Raw genomic sequence first — 25,858 nt, 5'->3', positions numbered from 1 at the left:
TGAGAGTGCAGGGAGGGAAAGCATGATCTTCTTGTTCTTATACCTTTGGTAAAACACCTTCCAGAGCAACATGGTTTTGGCCTTTTTGAATTGACACCCCCTGCTCCCTCCCCAAAATGAGCTGCAGTACCTCTTCATTTTCCCACCCATCCTTGACATCACCACACAGACCAGATTTCAAGACCCAGTACTGCAAATATATCTCAGTCCAAATTGTACAAGCTGTTGTTTTATTTCAGATAAACACTAGATTTCATAATTTTTTCCAAACAAAATTTTTAATCAGGTTTACATTGTGTTCACTAGCTCTTCCATTTCAGACCATTGCAAGAATCTTATTCAAAACAGCAAGGCACTGACCAGTCTCACTTAACTTGTCAAAAAGCAGTTTGAAGAGTAAACAAAACAGAAAAATCCCCAAAACTCACTTCTAGCATTAAAAGCCACAGAACTAGGAGCTATCAATATTGACCATGATAACAGAAGCTGTTCACTAGTAATTCTTAATCAAGCTTCTCTCACTAACTGAAAAAAAGATACTGAGGAAATATCAGGTCTTGAAAACATAATGACCTTCTTAAAGTAATCATGTTACGAAGTAAGACAGTACTCCCCACGCTTCCAGGCTTGTTATTTGTTGTAATAAACAGCAAATCTAGAGATTTTCTATGTGGAACAGCCATGCACAAGTCTAATAACAAAAGCAATGGATTTTGTTACCTGCTGTAGAAGCCTGGCCTGCTTAACAGCACACCACTGGCAAGACTGAGAGACCACATTGACACTTCGTAGCCAATTATTTTGCACCAGCTGTCAACTGTTTCCACAAGACAATAAAGCCATACTGCAGAAGAGCAGAAAAACTTAAGTTCTTCCCTACATCAGCAAATTATTCAGCTCATGGGTATATCTGGCCTTACACACTAACACAGGGAACCAAGAAGAGTTCCAATCAAGAGCAGAGCAGAACAACAAGAACATACCATTTTGGTGACAGCAAGTTACTATGTCAGCAGAACTTCCATGAAACACTCTTAAGGTCAGGCTAAGCATTATTTTGTTAGGTCAGTTTAATTTTAGCTGACATCAGAAAGCTTAGACTCATTCTTCCAGCCTGCCTTCTCCTGCATCAGCACCCATCAGGTACCTAAGAGTGCCCAACCTACAAAAACTCACTTGTTTTCTTCCTGATTTAGCCTTCTGAATTGGCTCATTCCCTGCTCAGTCAATCACAAGTGGCAATGCAACAGAGGCAGCAAGAACACAGACACACATTCTAGTGGCATTTTCAGATTTATTTAGCTAGAGAATCAAATCACTTAAGGATACTGCAAAAACCAAGCCTGAAACCTCAACTTGAGGCTTTATAAAAATATATGCTTAAATTACTGGAAAAAAGTCAGTATGTGTCTTTTGAGTACCAGAGCACAATCAAATTACTGTGTCAAAAAAAGATCAGAACCAAGGAATGGAAGGGATTCAGATTTAGTAGTAAAAAATGCTTCAACACTAGCTTCCAATCAGAATTGTTAAACAAATACTTAGAAAAAAACCCACACTTGCATCAAAGACAAAGTATTATAACCTAGGGTTGTTCTCACTGAAGGATCTGCCTTATCACAACCCTTGCTTGAAGTGGAGTGCTAGTTTGTCAATGAAGTTTTTGGGCCAAAGTGGGCTGGGAACAGGGCACGAAGTTGGCTTCTAAAAGCATTCCATAAACTCCTTTTTTTCTATGGCACTTTTTGTTTAAAAAAGAAGCAAGCCAGAGGCATATTATTTCCATCTTAGAAGAGTAATTCTTAAAACCTTGTTCAGTGTTTATCACAACAGTGTAACAGGCATACAAAAGCCTACCAGAAGGCAAAAAATTCTGGTGAAATGAGGCATAGCAATTGAATAGTCTGAAGCTAAGACTACTCAAATCCTCTTAGCCTTACTCTGCATTTGCCAGCTATCTCAGGCTGTTTTTCCATTTTATTAATGTCCAAGGGACTAATCTTTTGAATCCAGAGGTCAACTTTACCTGATACCAAAAGGAAACTAGGAACATGACAATTGTTTAAATAATGACATATTCCTAGACTTCTCCCACTGCATTGATATATCACTACTGTGGCTCATGTACATTCATCACTTGGAAACGCATCTGTAACTTCTGAATGTTACCTTTTTATACCTACAAATGGACCAAAACTAGGTTCCAGCCTTAACTTTATCTTACACGTAAGCAGCTCTCCTCTAGGTGACTATAGCCCACATGCTTACAAAGGCTAGAGTAAGAGGAACATCATTTTTAGTTGAAAATTGTAAAAAGAAGTTGCACAAAGGTAAAATTTTTCAAGCAACCTAGAAGTTGAAGACATTGGCCACAAGAACTGGTCGAGTTTGAGAATGCATGAAAAGGTTAGTCTCTTGATTTCAGTACTGTCTCAAAAGTTAACTGTTGCTGAAGCAGGGGTTTTACTCAAAACATCAAGCTCAAGACAGACAAATTCTCAGTTAAGTGCTATCATAGGATGTTCTGCAGAATTTTTAAGTACTTTGAACCTCTACCTGCTGCTCCTAAGGGTAGAGCTAACAACATATCACACCATTTTACCAAGAGGCTTGTGTTACTCAACTACTTAATTCCCCACAGCTGATGGAAGGGACAGTCAATTATCTTCCTCTAGTTGCTGAATCAACATGTATATCTATATATAGATAGATATTAAGGAATACTGATACTTGTGGGGAAGGCTACAGCTACCATTCACAAGATAGCACCCAAAGCCCACGGAGAGAAGAATCACACTGCCTATTAAAAGGCCAGATAATGCAATACTGGACATAATACTCTCATCCTAATACAAATGGGTCGAGATTATAAAGTATGCAAATCTCTACAGCACCACAATAAACACTTATTATGAGGAAGATTGACATTTTCATCACAGAAAGCAAGGAAACAGATTAGAAAGAGGTATTCTACTCCAGTGCAACACAAAGTCAAAGAAAAAAGTAGTTAAACTCAGAGTTTAACATTAACATAGTTTGAGTCCAACTCATACAGTCATGACTTGGAGCTTCAAAAAAGCTCTGCACCTCTGCACTTGAAGTCACACATGGCTGAGACCCACTATTATTATTCCACAATGCCATTTTCTTCACATGTTAACTGGTGCTTCTGTTCTAGTTTCACTACCTCCACAGAGGGCAGAGACCATGCCCCTGCATACTCTGCTTCCTACCATGCTGCACAAACCTTTAGTATCTAGCAGCAGGAAACTAAATACAACCTAAGACACTAGAGAAAAGTTTAAAAAAGGTTAGGCTCATGATTCAAATTGAGTTGTGAAGGACACTCTTAAAAAGCCAGTTTTATAAGGTTAGAGCTTTAAATCTAACTACTCACCAAGAATGCTTACAAAGTCCCATGAACTTTAAAACTTCATCTGGAATTTCAACTTATTAGCATCAGCACCTGTTTTACACACTCTTACATTATAATCTTCTATGTACGTTAACACAGAGCAAATTAAGACATTCATGTTTATCCTGATACTAAGCATTCAGATGTTTACAAGACATGTTGAACTAATAAGTGAGGCAAGCTATGAGGCAGCTCAAGTTCTTCCACAATGAACATTCCAACCTCTGTTTAACCAGACAAACCTCCTAATCCCACCCCCTTTAAAAGGAAACAAGCAAGACAACGAGATACTTTTTTCCTCAACAAATGGGTCAGGCTCAAATGCAGGACTGGAAAAGAATATCTCATCCTTAGTCGCACTCCCTCAAAAAACTAGTAGTAAGAGTAAACAAGTAGTTCAAAAGTTATCCATGGAAATATACACCACTTCTCCCTAAACACCACAAAGTGTTTCACATTCCATTTAAATAAATTTAAATCCCCAAGTACTGGAACAATAGGTATAAACACACTAAAAGAAAAGCAAAATAGCTTGAAAAAAAGCAGTTATTCATGTAACTAAAACCTTTGATTGGAAATTTTGTTAAGGAGTTCCAGACCATCTTCAAAATATTTTGAAACACAAAAGACAAGTCAATAGTTCTGACAAACCGACCTGGAAGACAAGGTTAAAGTCCTCCTATATGACAACCAGTTTAAACACATAACCAAAATATCGAACAGATACAGTGGGATGTCAAAAGGAACATCACGCTTCTGTATCTTGATGGGGCTGCCAACTAACTGCATTAGATGTTAGTGAAGTTATGTACAACAAATCTTTGACAGTCAGCCTGAAAAAAGCTTCAAGCTCTAGTGGGTCCAAATTAGAATAATAGTCAGTAGAAACAAGTATAAGTAACAGATACAGGATGTTAAGTAACTGGTTAGAGAGCAAAGACTGTTCTGAAAGTTACAGCAAGTATGAGTATATGGTGATTATGTTTCAAGACTTAAAAGTGCCACTGTAGACTATGCTAATATGGAAGTAAACTCTCTACCCAACATCAGTGAGGCTCCATCTCGAGTTGTTCAGCTTGAACATCATACTTCAGGTATTAGCCACCTAGAGAGTCTGAAAGCAAACAAAGTGTGCTCAAAGGCCTTAGAAAACATGACCTACAAGGAAGGACTGGAAGAACTGATCATTGTTCTCAAAAGAAGGCAACCCAATAAAGGTCCTGAAATACTTGCACTGCAAAAAGAGAATGCCTGCACTGCTGAGTATGCTTATGGAGGTTAGGAAGGAGATAAACTGAAGCAATAAAAAAACCCCACAAAAACAAGCAACAAAACCCACTGAAATCAAGAACACCTTTGATGCTACAGAAAGTGAATTCCTCAAATGAACACCCTGACCAAAATGGTAAGACTCCACAACCTCTAGAAAGGTTTGATGTTTAGTTATAAAAACACAAACATCCAAACCAACCTAAGCTGATCCTGAACTGGGGGTAGAGATATGATCTGTTCAAGGATTTTGCCAGCCTAATTACTATAAGATTATTAACAGACCTTTTTAGCAAAGTAATAATCTGGTCTTCCTTCAAATTCTTGTTAGCTGATACAACACACATGCTGATGAACTCAATTGCAGGCTCTTCTTTCAGGAGCTTATTTGCAACAATCCATTCCACACACTTATACCACTTGCTCCCTCATGACCTTTTGGTTCACCCAGACCTCACTACTCAGCTATTTCAGACTACATTGCTTTTAGAAGTCTTTTCATTCCCAGTCCTCTTACCAGCAACCTGCTGATTCACATTTTTCCACCTGTGTTTCAAGACTACCCTCACTCGCTTTGCAAATCAAGGAACTAACACAGTTATATATGAAGGGATTAGCAAAAACAGAAAGGAATTATCTCAGAAGACATCTAGGATGGCCAATTCATTCCATTTTCAATGCTCAGTTAGCAGCACTTAAAAAAAGAATTCTGAAACCAAAAGTTCTAGGTTCAAGAGCACCAGTGCTTTTAGCTAACACGTATTTACTTAAGACAGAACACTCAACTACTTTTTTCATCCTCAGGTCTACTGCATTTGGGGTTTAACTTGAATGTCATATTCAACCTGGTCAATTAGACAGCTGTCTTCTCACCAAATGTTTTTGACCATTTGCTGCTTCCATTTGTATCCTTTCCAGTTACACTTTTCAGTAAAAGTTTTCCTCTTCAGAGGGACAGCCAGCTCACAGCAGGTAAGTCTTCTCTATTACTTATTTCTTGTATTCTCATCCACAAGCAGATATTCAGCTTTTGCAGATATTCAGCTTTTGTCACGTATTTTTTAAAAGCTTTTATCTCTTCAAAGCTGTGTATATGAACCCACACAAAATCTCTATTAGCATCAGTTTGTCCTCAGCTGAGTCAATGTGACATACTCAAATCACTCTTTAGAGACTAGTTTTCTCATTCTCAACCACAAATAAGACTTGTAGAAGTAACAGACAGCCTTCAGCTTTGAGAAAAGTAACTCATTCTGAGTTTGATCATTAGTAAGTTATTTTATAAACTGATGTTTAGACATAAGTTTAGTGTTGCTTTCTTAAAATTTCTTTTAAAAGCTCCATTTCTTCATTTTTTTTGCAGGGCTGTGAATTCAAGATGATAACATAAATTCCACTTAGGAGATAGAGTAACACCTAATCACTTAGTTTTAGTCAGCTAGTGCTTCAGCTTTTCTGCCTTCTATAAATCAAGTACACAGAGCTTCATGTGCCTTTAAGTCAGCCCCATTACCTACTACCAATCGCCTTTCATGATACAATTATGTACATTACATAAAAATCGCCACTTTCTGGACATCAATTCATTCTTAAAAAGTTTCAATTCTAGTATGCTCTTCAGAGCTAAGTCTAGAAGTTCCAAAACTGGCATTACTATGCTTTAAGTTCAAAGCAGATGCCAACATAATATCATGACAGAGGACATGCTTCAAAACAGTACACTGCCTAGTTCATACCTTTCATGTGCAGCTGCCTTCATGCAAGACCTCTGGCAAAGATAGTCGTCTTTCATCTTAAGAGTGTAAAACTGATAAGACAACACAGCTTCCAGTCCACAGTCCAAACTTTAGAGATAAGCACGAGACATTCAAGCTGCTATAAATCACCATTATTCTACCACATTTGGAACTGTATGTGAGATGCTCAGCTGAGCCACTGAAGGACAATCCAGTGGAGGCAAGGCTTAGTGTAGGACTTCCTTCAGGTAAGAGCAGCACTCAAGTCAAAGACACACCTGACTTGAGCAGGATTGCCTATATAATTGACTGTATAGATGAAAAGAAGGCATCAAAAGATTCAATATTTGATTACAAAAATAAATGCATGACCTGAATATTTTATGTAAGTTACTGTAGACTGGGGCAGGGCAGGGGGGGCTAATCACCTCTGTAGCCTCACCTTTCAGTAACTCTTAGATAAAATGGTTCAAAAAAAAAAAAAGGGAAGACACTTTGATCAAGACAGCAGTTCTAGATTGAGATTCCTTCCCTGCACTCCAGATATACTTCCCCATCACCTAGAAACCTAACAGCATAACTTGTTATAATAACAATTTGTGCTCTCACCAAGGAGAAAGTTACCAAGTCACATGCGGAAATTTAAGCAACAACAAGGCGGGGGGGGGGGGGGGGGGGGGGGGGGGGGGGGGGGGGGGGGGGGGGGGGGGGGGGGGGGGGGGGGGGGGGGGGGGGGCGGGCAGTTTGTCAGGACAAACATGTACTCCTAATACTTTCAGCTGTCCCAAGCCTGATCTGACCTGCCAGCTTAACCCTCAGTTGATTTAAGTACTGATCCATCTCCTGTTGATTTCATAAGCTTTCTGCATTCATAGCATCCTATAGCAAGGAGTGCCAGCAATCTTGCCACCAGTTCTAAAAAACACCTTCTTAGCTTGCAATTTGCCTCCTCGTAGCTTCATTTGACAAACACTTACTTCTTGCACTGTAAAAGTTAATCTCTATATATGTTGTTGACATCACTCATGATTTCCACAGACTCCACCATATTCCTCCCTCTCTTCCCTTACTCCAAAGAAATTGCCTCTTTTCTCAACTGAAAAGTCTTAGCCAACTTTCATACCTTTGATCCTTGCTGCCTTCCTCTGAACCTACTCCAAACCTAAGGTGGTTTTGGGGGGTTTTTTTGGTTTGGTTTTTTTTTTTTCCTCTCACTTTTAAGATCAAGGGACCAGAACTGAATAGAAGTATTTGAAGAACAGGCAAGCAATCTATTTACATGTTAGCACAGTATGTTCTGTTTTGTTCTTTTAATCCAATGCTTGATTTGCCCCCCCCCTTTTAAAGATAACTAACACAGAAAAATCATCAGTTCACAGAACTGACCATCACATACCCAAGGCCTTGTTTCCAACAGTCAGCTCAGAAGCAATAATACATATGAAGTTTACTCCTTCCCTCCACAAAGGAGGCCTCATGGGCATCACTGAACATTTATCTACACTGCAGCTTGTTTCATTGTTCCATCACTCAGTTTCATAAGGTCCTCCACAACTCTGTAATTCATCTTTATTCCAACTTGCTATCAGCAACAAGTAGTTATGTTTAATTAGGGCATCTGATACTCCAGGGAATGAAATAGACAAGATCCCCCAGAACCACACCTTCCACCATATGAGTTCTCTCCAGAAAAAGTCCTTGCAAGACTGCAGTGACTGCTTACTGAAGGTTTGGTCAGATAACTATCCTCCCACACTTCCTTCCAGACTCCAAACCTCTCCACTCCTTATTTGGAAAACCAATTTAATGCTATTTAATGCTATCACAATACCAACCAGCTTGCTTTTTTTTTTTTTTTTTTTTTTTTTTTTTTTGAGAGGAAGAAGAAAATTGGGGCAGATGAGGCACTATAAATATCACACAAGTCTGAAGAGTTACTGCCCATCACTCCCACTTCATTTCAAAAATCTGGGAGTTATCAGTGACATAGCAGCACGGCCTCTTCCACCTAGCCACAAACTTGCAAAAACATGGCTTGGTAGGAGTCACACACTAAGTCCAACAAACAACTTCCCTTCCAAGTTACATGATTGTTGTTTGAGCACTACCATATAATAAACTTGCCATTACATAGACTAACAGAAATTCAACAAGGCAACTGCAGTCAGAATCCAAAAATGCAATACAAAGTGATCAGTATAGGATTTTTGTCATTGCTATTTGCTGTCTTTCATTATAAGGTAGAAAGCCACTATTCTGCTATACAGCAATAGATACATACACTGCCATACTAATCATAAGGATAACTGCAATGTGTATCTTGCTAGATTACCTAGAAAGCTCATGTCTACCCCAGAGTGTAAGGTATTAGCAGCAAGACATTCTTCACTCAATCATTCTGACTTCATCTGTCAGACCCAGGCGTTCAGAATGCTCAAGTCCCAGGAATCACTATTTATCAGTATCAGCTTGTAGAGAAAATGCATTCACAGAAAGCCTGTGATGTCTCCAAAGCGTTCACCAGATCATCTCCGACACACATATAAGCTATATTCATCATTTCTAACCAAGATACCTACCAATTACCACAAATACAAGTGAACTGCGTATAGGTTTCTTCATAATGCATTTCTCATGGGCAAAGGCAAACAAGCTCTAACGTTGATTTAGAGAATAATTATTTCATTTAGGTAAAAGGCAAGGGACCTCTAGAGGCGACCTAGTCCTGCTCAAAGTAGGTCCAGTTATATCAGACTGCTTGGAGACTCATCCAGTCAGGTTTTGAATATTGCCATAGAATGAGATTCCTCAATCACTTTAGGCACCTGCTCCAGTGTCTGATCTCCCTCAGAGAAGTATTTTTTTCTTACATTGACCTGGAATTTCCCCCACTCCAGCTTGTTCCTATTTCCTCAAGCTGCATCTCTAAGGAAAATCTGGCTCCATGTTCTTGCCACACTCCCATCAGCCAGCAATAACGTCTCCTTCCCCTCAGCCTTCCCTTCCCCAGGCTGATCAAGCCCAGCTTTTGCAGTCTCTCCTCATACATCCTGTGCTCCAGGCCCCGACCAACATGGTGGCCCACCAGTGGGCTTGCTCCAGTACTTCAGTGTCTCTCTGGTACTGGGGAGCCCCAAACTGGACACAGTGCTTCAGTGTGAAATAGATATGAAGGATCCCTTCCCTCAACCTGATGCCATGCTTAACACAGCCCAGGATGAGGTAGTCTGTCTTTGCTGCAAGGGCAAACTGCTGATACATGCTCAATTTGGTGTTCACCAGGACCCCACATCTGTACCTGTCAAGCTGCCTTGAACACCATAGCCTGCAATCATGAGGCTTCTTCCAGGTGCCTAAAGAAGGCTTCATGTACTTTTTGATCAGGCCAGCAGTAGCAGACACTTAACAGTGTCACCTGTTTTGCTCTGTCCTCTTAACATTACCAATAAGCTTTTAACTGGCTTGTCACCTGCTCAAGGGCAAAGGTCCATACATTCTATCCACTCTTCTGTACAGCACTATCTTTCTCACCTTCCGAGCTTGCCTTTCCTGAAAGGTATGAATCCAGCTAATTGCACTACTCCAGTCATTGAAGCCATCCCACCACATTGCCAGAATCCCAATGAGGTCGTAAGTCTGTGGTTGTGCACAGTCCTTGTTTGTGCTGCCTTCACAATGGAAGGGGAAAAAACCTCTCCCATCATGTCCCCCTGACACTTCTTTATTGCTCCTTATATCTTCTCTTCAGATAAGAGAAAAATCTGAGGACATGCCAACATACCTAGTTTAAAGCCCTCCTCACAAGTTAACACTATTGGAAAAGAAACTCCCATCTTTCTTTGTCAGACAGACCCTGACTGTGGCTCAGCAGTTCTTGTTCCTCAAGGACAGCTCAGTGGTCAGAGAATTCAAAGTCCTACCTTCAACAACAGCCAGATGCATTCACTCCTACCCGAGTCTTTCTCCCTCACTGGGATAGGCACCCAGGTTGTGGGCTCTAAACTCATGTCCTTCACCTTAGCCCTCAGAGTTCTTTAGTCACACTCAGAGTTACCCTTGGCAGAATCACTGGTGACCATACGGATATATGCAAAACGTAGCAGTCAAAAGATCAGACTTAGTCTCTCCGTAACATCCTGGATCCAACGGCCCTGAAATGGGGAAAGTTCTCAAGACATCAAATCAGGTCAGCAGATGGGGTGCCTCCAAACCTCACAGGAAACTCCCTCTGATAACTATCACTCTCCTTTTCTTTCCAACAATACTATGTCCTTCACACAAAACAGGAGACTTCAGATGGACAGAACTAGGTGCAAACATATGATGAAACCACTAAGCAATATTCACGTCCTCAATCTGATAATTAAAAGTGCCAAGACAACAATTTTAGGTACTCCCCCAGCAGTATAAATACCAGGTAGTAGCCAATAAGTTAATAAGCTTTCTTAAATAGGAAAAAAAAAGCTCTGTCACAACATCTCTCAGTTGACACCTTTTTGAAAGACAGTTAAGGTACCACTATGCTGACAGGCCTAGCAGATACTGCTGAATGCATGACCTATGGAATTAGCAAACCAAAATTTGATCCTAAATGTTACCAAAAGCAATAGCTGACTGAGGCATCTTCATAAGCAAGTCCTTCTGTCATTAGTTCAAGTAGAATATTACATAAACCATTTTTCTTTCTCAGTTTTTTTTGAAGTAGCAAATGTTCAGTGCCTAGCAAAGTTACAACCCTACACTGCAACTAAGGGAATCCTACAGCAGGTATCTTCAAGGCAATAACATTGTATTAAAGTAGTTGGGCTGAGCTGTAACTGGTGAAGTCTTAGTGTCCTTGAATTAATACCTGATCCTTTGGGCATTTCCCATTATTTACACCAGCCAGCACAAGCAAGCTGCAATGGTCAGCCACAATCTACATTTTAACTATAAGACTGCATGGCACACTTGTTGGAATGACAGTCAACTCAGCTGGCTATGAGAAGCAATAAAGATCTAAATCAAGAATTAATGTATTTCCATGCCTGCATTTATAGGCATGTGCAGTACTACAGCAGTACTTCACTATTTTATTATACAGTAACTTAATTTTCTACACCAATATACTTGCTGTTCTTCCTATGCTATACTGCACTTCTGACTCCACTTCTCCATACATTATTAACAATAGCTTAAGTTTGCCTTAATCTATGGACTCCGAGAAACAATTAACCATCAATTTCTGGACTGCACAATTATTGTTTAACTATCTTACATTCAAACAGAAGGTCTAATAAAAAGTGATCACGTTTAAGTTACATTTCCTAGAACTAAGTTGTATTTTATCTACTCAAAAGTAGGGGTAGGAGGGAGAAGGACTTCTGAACTGTGCTGTCAATAATGGCCAATAAAGTCAAAGTGATGAGTACACAGATTGCTTTCCTTTGTCTTAGGCAAGTTAAGTTCATTCAGTATAAACACAAGATAGTTTAATAAATCAACAACAAAAAAAACCCCAAACAACTTTTAACACCTACTACCAGAAATGCTGGCTGCTATTGACAAGCCAAAACGATGGCCATTTAAAGCTGTGGCATATTGAAAAGCAGTGTCTGATAAATTCTTAGTAAAATTAACCAAGAACAAAGTTTTAAGCACAAATAACATCTCCTGACTTAGGGTAACTGGGGAAAAAAAAAAAACAAAAACCAAAACCAAACTACATAGGGCATTTCAGCCATGTCGGGGGGAACAAGAGCAATGGAAAAATACTGTTGTGTTAACATGTTTAGTTGTCTTTAATAGGATATTACTTTTACATAGGAAGATTAAAGAAAAATTAAAGTCAAGCAGAAATGGACAACGTTCAAACTTTAAATGGAGAAAGGAACACGGCACACTCAGAGGGACAGCCCGCTGCATTTGGTTTTGTGAGTGTACAGAGTCCTTACAGAAAGCTCAAGGGTAAATTAGCAAAAAAAATCTGTACGAGCAAAAAATACTGAATTTCTAAAAATAAGCACCTAGGTATCAGTATTTTGGGGGTTTGGCTTTTTTGTGAAATTAATTTTAAGGAAGGACCTGAAATTTTGTTAAGCATACAGCAACAGTTATAAGCATTCAGCATTCCCTGCCCCCACAACCGTACCTCCTACACTGAAATTAGAAAACCACTAAAAACTGGTCAGGAGCAGTGACATGTGTGATGTCCTAGATGAAGGAACAAGACCTTCAATCCCTAGCAAAGCCCCTACTCCCTTGAGCAGGCCACTCCTCCACTTTTTATATGTTGTCTTCCCACATATCCCCTACTCTAGAAAGAGCTGAGGTCTGAGGGAGGAGAAGGGAGGTTGTACTTTGCACTACATAAAGTAGCAAAGTCTCAAGTAAGATCAGGAAGACAGCTAAACATTAACTTCACATTTTCAATTACTTGTAAAGTTTGCATGTTGTCTGCCAATATTTAACAACTGCAGCCATATTATGAAATACAAAATAAGCATATTTTGCCAGGAGCAGCAATTCATAAAATCAAATGCCTAAATCTCAGCTGTCCATGACAAGATCTGATGAGTTACCAGTTTCATTACAAAGTTATGCAGATGCCTGCTGCCCCCTGCATTGCTGACACTGCTGGCTTTTTTTTAGCTCTTAAAGGCCACCCTCCACTGCAAGCTATTCCAGGAAGTTAACCCTTTTTGTCCAGGAACCGCAACAAGACAGCAAGGCTAGGTAACCAATAGCCAAGCATATTAATGCTGTATAATAGCTGCTCAATTTACTGCCAAACTACATTTTCAGTGTCTGTCACGCTGGCACTCAGCTCTGTGCTGTAAAGAACTGCTCTTACTGGCTGCTTATTGAAGTAACAGAAGAAATGCAGGCAAGTCTTCCTTTAAGAAATTCTCTAAAAGTTATTACTTACATTAGGAGTTAACAATGGGATCCAATTTTAAACTAAGCTTTTAGCAGTCAAATTGCTTTATAGGAAAGACTTGTTTAAGACTTTACTTGGACATTTTCAACTTAACAGAAAAAGACTTCCAACTACTACTTTTCTTCCAGGGCTAGCAACTATAGTATACCAGCTCCTGCCTACCCATGCACAAAATGAGGCTCATTTGGACTGAAAGGGACTTCTGGAGGTTATCCAATCCAAACCCCAACTGAAAGCAGGGCCAACTTTCAAGTCAGATCAAGTTGCTCAGGGTCATACCATAATCAGGTTCTGAAAATTTTCAAGGACAGATTCCACAACCTGTTTCAGTGCTTCATTCTCAGTGTGTGAAAACATATTGCTAACACATTATTAGAATTTCCCTTGTAGCTTGTGTCTGTTGCCTCTTATCCTTTCCCTGTGCATGTGTAAGGAGAGTCAGTCTTCACTTTCTCTGTCACCTCCTATTAAACAGTCAGAGCCAGCAATTAGGATTGCCCACTTCAGACTTTTCTCAAAGCTGAACAAACTCACTTCTCAGCCCCTCTTCACACATGCCGTGCTGCTGACTCCCTATCTTAGTGGCCTTCCACAGACACCTCAGCATCTGCCTTGTACTTGGGACCTCAAAGCTGGGCACAGTACTCCAGATGCAGTCTCACAAACTCTGAATAGTAGAGAATTATTGCTTCCTTCAACTGGCTGATCATGCCTAGTATGCTCTTCACCTTTTACACCACAAAGGCACATACTGACCCACAAGGACCACTATGTTCTTTCCTGTAAAGCTGCTTTTCACCAGTTAGCACCACATCTACACTGCTGCGCAGGATCATTCCGCCCCAGAAAGACTTGGCATTTACTGTTCAATTTCATGAGGTTTCTGCCAGCTGTTTCTCCAGCCCACAGATGTCCCACTCAGCCCTAGTCTCCAGCATATCAATTGCCCCTCACAATCTGGCAGCATCCACAAAATTGCTTAAAGTGCATTACTGACCTGGAAGAGGGATTGGAATGCGTACAAACTGCCCCACACTGATCCTTAAGGGCATGCCACCAGTAACAAGCCTCCAGGTGGACTTCATACAGCTGATCAGAACCTTCTGAGTCCAGCAGTACACACAATTTTTCACCCACTTAATAATACACTTACCTAAACCATATCTCACCAATTTGGCTACAAGGACATTTTAGGACACCTTGTTAAATGCCTCTCAAGATTAATAACACTCACTGTTCTCCCTTTGTCCACAGTCTTGTCCTATGTACTTACAGCAATCAATTCAGGACCTCTTTTCAGAGCAGTCTCAAACTGTGGAGACACCACAACTCCTCTTCCTCACTTCATTTTTCACCTAATTTGCAGCCACATCAATTTATCACATCTAAGCCATGCCTCTTCAGTCTTTGAAAACAGAGCTGTAGAGTAGCTCTCAAAATGCATCAGCAAGGGAACTAACAGTTCCATAGAGTCCCATAGTTCTCACCTCCTTCTGTAAGGCAGAACACTCTAAGCAAAATCTTTAAAAGATCTTACATGAAGCTTACACACAACTATTTCTCAACAACAGATTACATTCTGATTTGTCAGAAGGTAACACAAATTATTAAACATTCATGTGAAATCACTAATGCATCAACTGTGATAATTAATCTGGTTATAGTTAAAAGCCTATTTTATCGCCATTGACCTTAACAGTTGTCTTATACATATAGAATCATAGAAAGGTTTGCATTGGAAGGGACCTTAAAGATTGTCTAGTTCCAACCCCCTGCCATATATGCTATGTGCAGAAGCTTGAACTACCTCTGATACCACAAACTGCTGAAACGCAGCTATGCAGAATTTACTATACTTCTTTCTATACAGGATATCCTGGATAAATGGGTATATTGCACTTTCTAGCTAGTGGAAGTAGACCATTTCATGCTACCTCAGCTACCAATAACACATGAAACTTTCGACAGGATGCATTTAAATCTCCTAAGAAGTGATTAATGGTACGGTCACAACCACCAAGTTATCATGGTTGATTTCTTTAGATCTATAGCACCTCTTTAAAAGTTTACCTTTTGAAGTCAAAAGTGCATTGAATTGTTTAAAGCACAGAAGTAGCATCACTGGGGTATACTATCAATCTTTAAAAATATGTTCAAAAATGGGATTAAGCTTAACAGCTCTTGATCTTCGCTTCTCTGACCTCTAGTAATAATCTTAAAAATATACTTAGTCAACTTTGTTAATTATGGCAAGGGCCAACCGGTGATGTAGGCGAAATTAAAGAAGGAATCTGGGGAAAAAATTACCCCAAGTTAATACAAGTCAAAAGCTTTGCTCTCTCAGTTGTTCTGTTATTATGAAGAAGTTCCTTGCATTTGATGTAATTTAACTTATGCTTGACTAAACTGACTATTGTTCTACCAGATTATGTACACTGAAAAGAAATTAAAGGTAGTTGCCCAACTTGAACATAATCTCAACTTCTTCATATTCTATCTCCAGCATCCCTTCATCCAATAGGCTGTTCTTAAATGCACTTGATCCAGCAATAATTAGTTTTCAGCTTAACCATATGCACCATGGGTGGTATTGCAAGTGAAAAAGAAGCAACAGAATTGGGCAAAGAATGCCCACACAAAACAGGATTAAGAAAAAGTAAGTCAAACACTAATTTGTAATCTTCTAATTCAAGGGCTAGTGAAATTAAGAGATCCAAAACTAACTAATAAAATCATCAAGCTGCCTCAGTTTGTTTTTTCCACTCATCTGTACACACATGAACTATGAAGACCTGTTTGACTAGCCTTTACTCACCTTTTAGCAAATGTGGTTTTTTGGCAGGAGATTGCCATTTCAATGACTTCAAATTCTGCATGCACCACTGCATTACAGTGATAGCACTATGACCTGGTTTCGGCTGGAATAAAGTTAATTTTCTTCTTAGTAGCTGGTATAGTGCTGCGTTTTGGATTTAGGATGAGAATAATGTTGATAACACACTGATGTTTTAGCTGTTGCTAAGCAGTGTTTATACTAATTTGAGGATTTTTCAGCTTCTCACACTGCCCTGCCAGCCAAGGCAGTGCACAAGAAGCTGGGAGGGGACTCAGCCAGGACAGCTGACCCAAACAAGCCAAAGGGGTATTCCATAGCATGTGACATCATGCCCAGTATATAAACTGAGGGGGGAGTTGGCCAGGGGGCACCATAGCTCGGGGATAGGCTGGGCATTGGTCAGCGGGTGGTGAGCAATTGTATTGTGCATCATTTGTTTTGTATATTCTATTATTTTTATTATTTTTATTATTTTCCCTTCCTTTCCTGTCCTGTTAAACTGTCTCAACCCCCCCCCCCCCAATTCTCTCCCCCATCCCACAGAAGGGAGAAGTGAGCTAGCAGCTGTGTGGTGCTTAATAGCCAGCTGGGATTAAACCACAACACACTAGCACCTTCAAAGTATTTAAAACAGTCACTCAAGCAAAACATTCTGTTCTGTTCAAACTAATCCCAGGAAGATATTAAGGACAAGTTTAAAAACTCTCATATGCCAGCTTTGACTAATAGAAAAGGAGAAAACAATGATCCCCTGTAGACATTTAAAGGTATCTTAAATGCCAGATAATGAAAATCAGATACAGGAGGGTGGTCAGGGTGGGGTGGGGGGATCAACAAGAGCCATCTACTGCTGCAGGTAATCCTAGTACACCAGTCAACTCAAAACAAGCTACACTTGACTAGCCTTCACATTGAGAATGCAAAACCATGCTATTTTAAGGCATTACAAAATTAAAATTGCTTTACTTCTGTACACTACTTGACAATCAACTGAAAAGAAGGAAAAATATTGAACAGAAGAATGCAGTAGTGATAAAAGATGATAGTCTAGAAGCTTGTTACTTTCCACTACCTGAACTAATAGTGACCTTTTTGATAACATGCTGATGTTAAACTTCACCTATTCAGTTCCTCACACTTGGGAAAACAGAGGTAAAAGAATAGAGGACAGAGAAAGAATTTTCAAGACTTTGAAAGTTTTTTTTTATTCTTGCTGCTAATTTTATTCTATTGGTAACTTATGGACAGAAAGACCAATTTTTGAGTTCACATTTGAAACAGACCAAAAACTAGAAGTTAATTACCTGAAAAGAATGAGAAGAAAAATAATTCTTGAAGCATTCATCTATTGGATAATAAAAAAAAGTTTGTTTCGTGTTTTTATTATGACTTGGAAGTTGCTGTGCTATGCCTTGAAGCTCTTCACCATAAGCCTGTGTACTAAGTTCTGTAGTAAGCAACCACTGGCCTAGCTTTTCCAGAACCAAGGTAAATATTGGCCATGAGCCCCCTCAAGAGTCTTACTTATACATACCTACACCTCATTTTAACCCACTATTTTACAACTTCACTGTCTTTTCACATCCAGGGAAGTAAAACAAGCTCTCACCTAACAGCTTTTTCATCTCTCCTCACTTTATAGACACAGTTATCATATTCCCTGACATTGTCTTTACCACACAATTCACTCTTTAATTGCTTCTGGACAAGGGAATCGAGTGCACCCTCAGCAAGTTTGCAGGCGACACCCAGTTGGGAGGGAAGGTCAATCTGCTTGAGGGTAGGGAGGCTCTACAGAGGGATCTGGACAGGCTGGATCGATGGGCCGAGGCCAATGGCATGAGGTTCAACAAGGCCAAGTGCCGGATCCTGCACTTGGGTCACAGCAACCCCATGCAGCCCTACGGGCTTGGGGCAGAGTGGCTGGAAAGCTGCCCGGCAGAGAGAGACCTGGGGGTGCTGGTCGACAGCCGGCTGAACATGAGCCAGCGGTGTGCCCAGGTGGCCAAGAAGGCCGACGGCATCCTGGTCTGTATCAGAAATAGTGTGGCCAGCAGGAGCAGGGAGGTGATCGTCCCCTGTACTGGGCACTGGTGAGGCCGCACCTCGAGTGCTGTGTTCAGTTTTGGGCCCCTCACTACAGGAAAGACATTGAGGTACTGGATCATGTCCAAAGAGCAATGAAGCTGGTGAGGGGCCTGGAGCACAAGTCTTCTGAGGAGCAGCTGAGGGAACTGGGGCTGTTTAGCCTGGAGAAGAGGAGGCTGAGGGGAGACCTTATCACTCTCTACAACCACCTGAAAGGAGGCTGTAGTGAGGTGGGTGCTGGTCTCTTCTATCAAGTAACTAGCGATAGGACTAAAGGAAATGGCCCCAAGTTGTGGCAGGGGAGGTTTAGATCGGATATTAGGAAAAATTTCTGTATTGAAAGGGTTGTCAGGCATTGGAACAGGCTGCCCAGAGAGGTGGTGGAGTCACCATCCCTGAAGATGTTCAAAAAACATCTAGACGTGGCACTTCAGGACATGGTTTAGTGGGCACAGTGGTGCTGGCTTTACAGTTGGACTCAATCTTAGAGGTCTTTTCCAAACTTAATGATCCTATTCTATTCTCATATATTTCCTTATATTTTACCCACATTCAGCTATTCCATCTTTGCTTTCTTAGCTATTCTTGGGATTTCTTCCCATGTTTACATGACACTCTTTTCTAGGCAATCCATCTGCGTTCTAACCAGGAATAGAGAATATTGTTAATGACCCCTTTACCTCTAACAAGAAAGGCTGATCAGCCTATCTCATGCCTAACCCAGTAATTCATCATCTTCTCCATCCTCTCAATAAAAATACATTACTGCATTTCAAATAGCTATGCTCTGAGGGACTGAACACAACTGTCCTTCAAATATATACTTTTCAAAAATCTTGTTTTACATAGGCTAACCTTACCAAAAAACCCCATACAAAACCCCACATAAAACCATAGGATGGTTTGGGTTAGAAAGTACCTTTAAAGATCATACACACCTCCTCCTCTTCAAACAAAAACCAAAACCACATGGCATAAAATAATAATTAAATAATTGCACCTATAGCTATTCCTCACTAAGAAAATCTGGCCATTCTGTTAGTATCCAATTATCAGGTCATCAAGAAAATTCCTCACAGGAACTTCTGCATTAGTATCTACATACCAGTCATTACAGCACTCATCAGGATAAAAAAAGAAAGTTCAAATAATCCTGACTGAATACAACACATCCATTCAAAGTTGGAAACAAGCAGCCTAAGTACAAACACAAACAGTGCTAGAGCAAAGTAATCCATCATCACACAGCTCATCTTTAAGAGGCAATGTACCAGACTCCAGAGCAAGCAGACAACACAAGCCATCTCGGCACTCTCACTTCTTTGCAGACTTATCTAACAAGTCTGTAGCCACATGTTCTGATAAAGAACTCTGTTTGGACGAAGTTGCATTCAACCACAGGACAGCAGGTCAAGCTACCTCCACAGCAACAATATGATGTAACATGGGAAGGAAAGTAATACTCTTCAGCTTTACTGCTCTTGAATAGATAACCAAATGAACACTAAAAAAGGATGACATTTACTAACAGCACTGCAAGTAGTTGGCACTTAAGATTACCTTCTACCAGTCTGTATACCAGGTTTTGTATTTCTCTTACCCTACTTCCATTCACTACTGCTTTTGCTTCTAAAAATTGAGATTTAGACTTTTGACTCTAAAGCTTCTAACTCAATTTCACTTTGAGCTCTACAAATGCTACTCATTAGCCCCACACACTGCCTACTGAAGTAACACACCCCTAATGCCTTTTCCCTTTTCACAGTAGATGCATTTACATCTGTGATTTTTGTGTACCTTAAAAGCTCTACACCAGCACCTGAAGGGTAATCAGCTGGTACAGATGTTCTGCAAAGGCAACATATTTTTGCTTCTCCTGCTACAGAACAGTCCTTTGTTTCCCAATATCATCCTGTGAGCAATACTAAAGGGGATGGGAAAGTGAACCACCTACATTTGACCATATTTCTAAAGAGGATACTTGACTCTCTAATCTTACAAGAAAGAAATCCTGCTAGAGCCCTCTTTTGTTCAAAATCAAGCAATCTTCATATTCCATAACATAAAATTATTTAAGGAGGCAAGAGAGAAACACATTGTTTAAATCAAGAAACTGTTCAACCTTTACCTAGCACAAGCGGCTACACAACCATCACAATTCTTTTATAATACTCAAAGCATTCAGATCTTAACTCAAATAACACACACTCAAAATTACACTTCACTTCCATATACATATATGGGAGTTCTTGCACACCAGAAACTGAAGTGTTAGTTGGCATACTCGCTTTTCATTCATCCTAAAATATATGACTACTGTAACCTGCTTTCACCCTGTCCATGCAAGTTTTATAACCACTTCTTTCAGAACAACTTCAACTTGCACTATTTCCATGCAGTGCTACAAATAAATCGAAACTGTCTTGTCTAATACTTAAATAGCAGTCAAGAATTATAAGCCTATACAATATATTTTATTGAAATGTTAGCATCTACATTTTGTTATTTTGTATTTATTTTACGTGAGCACCATAGTTTAACAGTAATCTTGAACACGACAGACCTACCACAATGAAACAGAGCTAAAAGCTGTTCCAGAACAGCACACCTCAGAGTATATTGAGTTATCCTCAAGTACAGATTGACCAAATTCTGGCTTCATTTTTTTCGCTAATTATTAAACAATTCAGGTTTAACTCTCCCTCTATTTGAAGTTACTCTTGTTATTTCTACCAGTGCAGTTGCTCTGTTTTTCACACAGCAGTTTCATACACTGCCCTACCTACTACATATTACAACAACATTTCCTTCTCTCCAACTTCTCAAATACCTTCTATAGTATTCCTATTCCTTCTCCTACTGTTGTCATATTGGCTCACCTAACACCTTTTTAAAAGTGCATTTCTCTCCGTACCATTTTCAAAAAATAAATGCATATTCAGACATGAATTTCTAAACTAAACATTGCTTTTTACATACAATGAGGAAAAAATGTTGTCTTTTTGAATGCTCTACCACACTTTCTCATTTCCAAGGTAGTAACCTGGTTTGCTTGACCTCGTATTTTTGTCATGACTTAACCTGAAAATCACAAAAAAAAGTTTTTAGTCAAATAGCCTGTTCTGGTCAATAGTTACTTGGGAATTTCCTTTTTTTTTTTATTTGCAACTCCACTTTTGTATATGGTACACTCTAGACTTGAATTATCTGCATCTTTGTAATCCAACCCTTCCAAGTCCACTACAGCCTGGAGGTCTGTACTCCAGGTTGCTTTAAGGGGAAAAAAAAAAAAAAAAAAAAAAAAAATCAATGAGAACTTAAAAACATATGCCCCACAAACACTTCTTTTTCTAGCCTTACTGAGAAGCTTAACATAACCAACAATTCAAATTGAAAAAAACCACAATTATTTCCCAAATGAAGTCCCTGAAAAATGCATCTTATATTTTTTTCCTTTCTATTCACCTCACTTTACAATTTGACTTAGTTTTTAATTCATGCTTACATTCTAAAACACTTTGCAAAAAACCACTGTGTGCAAACTAACGAGGCACTGAAATTATAAGGAATTCATTATTTAGTAGCACACAGCTCCTCATATACAGCATAGCTGAAAAATACTTGCCACAATGTATACCAAGGTATTTTATAGAGTAAAGGTTATGATGATGTTTCTTATGGATGTCGTATATCTCCCCTAGTTCAAAGCTACACTACATTTGATCATGTAAGTTTAGTACATACTTCATTGCATCACGTACTGTTTAACTGAGAAGTGGAAGAATTACTTGTACCTGTAAGCTGAACCTGATAGCCTCGCTTTCCTAAAAACAGCAGTATTTATTAAAGCAGGTCTATTTTTATTCAAAAATCCAAAAGTTGCTGTTATTTCAGATTCCACATAAATTTTCTCTCTTCCTTTCCCCTTCAGTTTTTTTGTTTGAGCATTGGAGTTTTTTCATAGTATTTCCCTGAGGAATTATAGATCAAATAAATCATCATTTCCAGCTGTCAGTCACAATAATCGCATAAAAATTGATGTGATTTTATAATGAAGTTATTCTACTAGGTTTGTTTGGGTTTTGGGTTTGTTTTTTTTTTGTGATGCCATTTTCAGTTCCTCTTTTTGCTAGTATTATCAGAATTGACCAACCAGCAGGAAGAATGGTGACCAAAAGTAGTCAGCAGGTTTAGGTTCCATCAACATCTAATCATGCTCAAAATGTATTTATGAGCACTCTTGAAAGCCTCAGTCATTACATGATTTTCCCTTCACACTCACCTGTGACAGAGATAATGAAAACAATTGTGGGAAATTTCAGGGGGAAAAGTAATCTAAAAACTAAGATACTGACGAAAAACCATCTTCCCCTGCTCCTTATCTCACAGTCCAAAAGTCACTAGTATTTTTTTAAGTTTCCCCTTTTATCCATAGATTATACTTCAAAAACTTGCACTTGAAAAAGAAAATTATTTCAACACAACATTCCCACTTTTGGCATATGTTCTGAAGCGTTATCAGTCAAGTTCACATGCCAAAAGGAATCTGGGAAGACTGACATCTGAATTACACTCATTAAGACTAAAATAGTAAGCCACCGCATGATATGGCACACGGATGCTCTTAACTTCATTGTTACTATTATCTTCACGTTTACATGTAAAAATAGCTTGGCAAGGTTATGTCAAGTCTGCAACTTCACCTTTTTAAGCACAAAAGAGCAGAAATCAACCGGAACAAAGGGAGGGGGAAAAAACTGCTAGTGCAAGAAGTTTGCCAACCCTATGAAAACTAAGTCTTCAAGCCTTAAGGTTTTGAAGTACGGTGCCTTCTTAATATTGAAAAAGTCAATTTACCACAAATAAAGGCAAATACTGCATAATAAGTGTTTGTTATCAACTAAGAGCTCCAAAGTTTTATGTGTGGGAAATAAAACTGTTGGATGTATTTTAAAGAGGAAGAAAAGTACGTCTTTAACACTTTTTAAAACATTCAGCCAAGCAGCTCTAGAGAACATATAAGAAAGCAATAGATCTTGTTTCAGTTATGTCAACAACAACTTAGTTTAGTAGCTGATCTATTAAAAAAAAAAAAAAAGCAAGCCATCAGTTTAAAGACTTAATCCTGTAGCCAGGACATACTCTATGCAACACAGAAGAAATTCTGCGTGAGCAATTCAGCTCTTGGACCACTTCACTAACATATAGTTCATCTTCTCTAAAGCAACATCCCAGTAATCTCTGGTCAAGGAGACAGTCACCTAGCCCCGTAGAACTCTTGTGCTGTAAGAAGTATTACAGTTGTTACTCAGCTTGACTAGGACCAAATCATCCCTCCCAACAAAATTTATGTGAGCACATTAGCTCTCAGTAAATTGAAACACTAACAGGTTCACCATCAGGACAAGGAATGACAGCGAACTACTCTTACTCCTCCAAAATAAACCCTATGTGCATGAAGACCCGCCCTTCTGTGCCTTTCTTTAGGGACAGATAGAAGAACGTAGACCATTTAACAGGGTTCTCTCAGCAAATGCATGTGTTTAAGCTTAAATTAGTAATAATCATCTTTTCTGAAAGCTACATCATTGCCAGAGGGGGGAGACTATTACATGCAAGAGCACAATCTTACAGCAGCAGTACCTCAACTCCCTCCCTGAAAAAGCATTTCTCAGATTCTATACAACTGCTTTATGGTGGCATGGCTTGCAAGTCTTGGTATTTTTATCACATGAACCTCCAGAGACTACCTCCTCTAACTTGTTCCTCCTTCCTTCAAGAGGGAAAGGACATAGCGTATCCTATAATAAAATATCCTTGCCAACTATTCATTACTGCATTGGGAATACAACAGCAGGATGATGGTTTTCGATGTGCTCTTGCCCAAGTCCACTTTTTTTTTCTCTCATCTTCCACTGCTGTAAAAATGACACTACACAGCACGCAGTGAAAAAAAAAAAATCCTGCTCTGATTTAGTTTCCAACTGCTACGTCGCTTGCTTGTTTTCCACAGGAAAAAGCACGGGGGGGGGGGGGGGGGGGGGGGTGGTGGTGGTGATGGTTGTCTTTTCCTACGAGTGGTCACGCCGAGCCACACGGTGGCCCCGCACCGCAGTGCCCCCAGCAGCGGCTGCTCAAGAGGGGGGTGACGGAGAGTACACAAACCCACGCTCACACCGAGAGAGATAAGCGATCTAAAACCATTAGCCCGCCGTAACTAGCACCGATTTCACCCCGATTAAGAGGGAACGACGATGCAAGCCAACAGCACCAGAAGCAAAGAGCGTACTATTCCTGCCCCGAAGTACACCCGGGGAACAAGAAGACCCACCCTTCTGTCCTTCCCACCAGCTGGGGGAGAGGGGGCTGGCGGTGGGGCTCCCAAGCAGCCGTGAATTCCCGCAAACAAGCGAAAGCCCGCCGTTCAGGACGGGAATTACGACGGATAACCTGCCGCCCGTCGGGGGGAAGCCCCGGCCCCGCCGCCGGACGAACTTCCCCCGCTGCCCCGCCCCGGGCTGCGGCCACCCCGGCCGGGCGGCGCGGAGCCGACCCCCGAAGAAACTTCGCGGAGGTGCAACGGCGGGCCGGCTCCCGCCCCCGGCCGCTCGCGCCGGCAACGGGCCTCCGCCGCGGCAAGCGAACCCAACGGCCGCCACAACGGCCCACAACGGCCCGCACCGCCCCGGCCTCCCGGGACGCCCGGCACCCGGAGACCTCCCGGCGAGGCCGGCGGCGGCGCTAGCGGCGGGGTTCTCGGCCAGAAAGCGGGGAAAAGCTCCCGGGGCTCTCCCCGGCGCGCTGCAGCCTCCGGCTCCGACACCCCCTCCCACCCCCAGTCGCTCCCGCGATCCCGACCACGTCCTACCCGCCCTCCCCGTCCGCAGGGCGGCCGGCCGGCAGCAACCGCCACCCCGCCCCGCCGGGCGCGCACACAAAGTTTCCCCCAACTCGGCCGAGTCCCCCGGCGCTGCCGGGGCTCGGGTTTCTCTCCTCCTCCTCCACCCGCCCCCTCGCCCTGCCCCGGCCGCCAACGGGAAAAAGTTTCACTTACTGCAGCAGAAGCGGGAGAAAACCAGTCCCAGCAGCCCCAGCCCCGGCCCGGGAGGCACCGCCGAGCGGAGCCGCCGCCGCCGCCGCTGCGGCCACCACCGCCGGAGGAAGGCACCGCCGCCGGCCGCCGGAAAAAGTTCCCGGCAGGCGGGAGGAGCCGGCGAGGAGGGGAAACCGGCGGCAGCCTCCGCTGCGGCTTCAGCCCCTGCCATGCTCCGGGCTCGGCTCCCAGTCGCCGCCGCTACGACGCCCGCCCGCTCCCTCCCTCTCCCGCTCGCTCGCTCCCCGAGCAGCCGCCGCCTCCCCGCACCGGGTGCGTGTGTCACTGAGCAGGGAGGCGCTGCGCGCCGCTCCCCGCCCTCCTCAGAGCGGGCCACACCACCCCGCCGCGGGGAGGGGGGGGTGGGCAGAGGGAGGCGTGTGCCGCGAGCGTATCTGCCTCGACCCCCGCCCGCCCCTTTTCCACCCGCCGCGGGGAAAGTCGCTTCGCCCCCCCCGCCTCTCCCGGCCCGCTCCGTGGACCCGCAGACTCGCCCGCGCAC

General features: G+C 41.5%; 1 protein-coding gene across 5 annotated transcripts in view; it reads right to left on the bottom strand.

The window, feature by feature from the left end:
- NECTIN3 (nectin cell adhesion molecule 3) overlaps positions 1-25,629 on the bottom strand; it is a 72,424-nt gene extending 46,795 nt beyond the window's left edge. For 4 of the 5 annotated variants that reach the window (XM_030020243.1, XM_030020244.1, XM_030020245.2 and 1 more), the window contains exon 1: positions 25,318-25,583. In XM_030020243.1, the coding sequence (XP_029876103.1) occupies positions 25,318-25,528 (211 nt within the window). In that variant the 5' untranslated portion in view covers positions 25,529-25,583. The other variant, XM_030020242.2, reaches the window with a different exon arrangement.
- Positions 25,630-25,858: the final 229 nt, after the last annotated feature.

The sequence above is a fragment of the Aquila chrysaetos genome, chromosome 7, assembly GCF_900496995.4.
Source record: "Aquila chrysaetos chrysaetos chromosome 7, bAquChr1.4, whole genome shotgun sequence".
Taxonomy (NCBI): domain Eukaryota; kingdom Metazoa; phylum Chordata; class Aves; order Accipitriformes; family Accipitridae; genus Aquila; species Aquila chrysaetos.
Note: the sequence above shows the minus strand (reverse complement) of the source record. Positions and strands in the feature narration are given on the sequence as shown.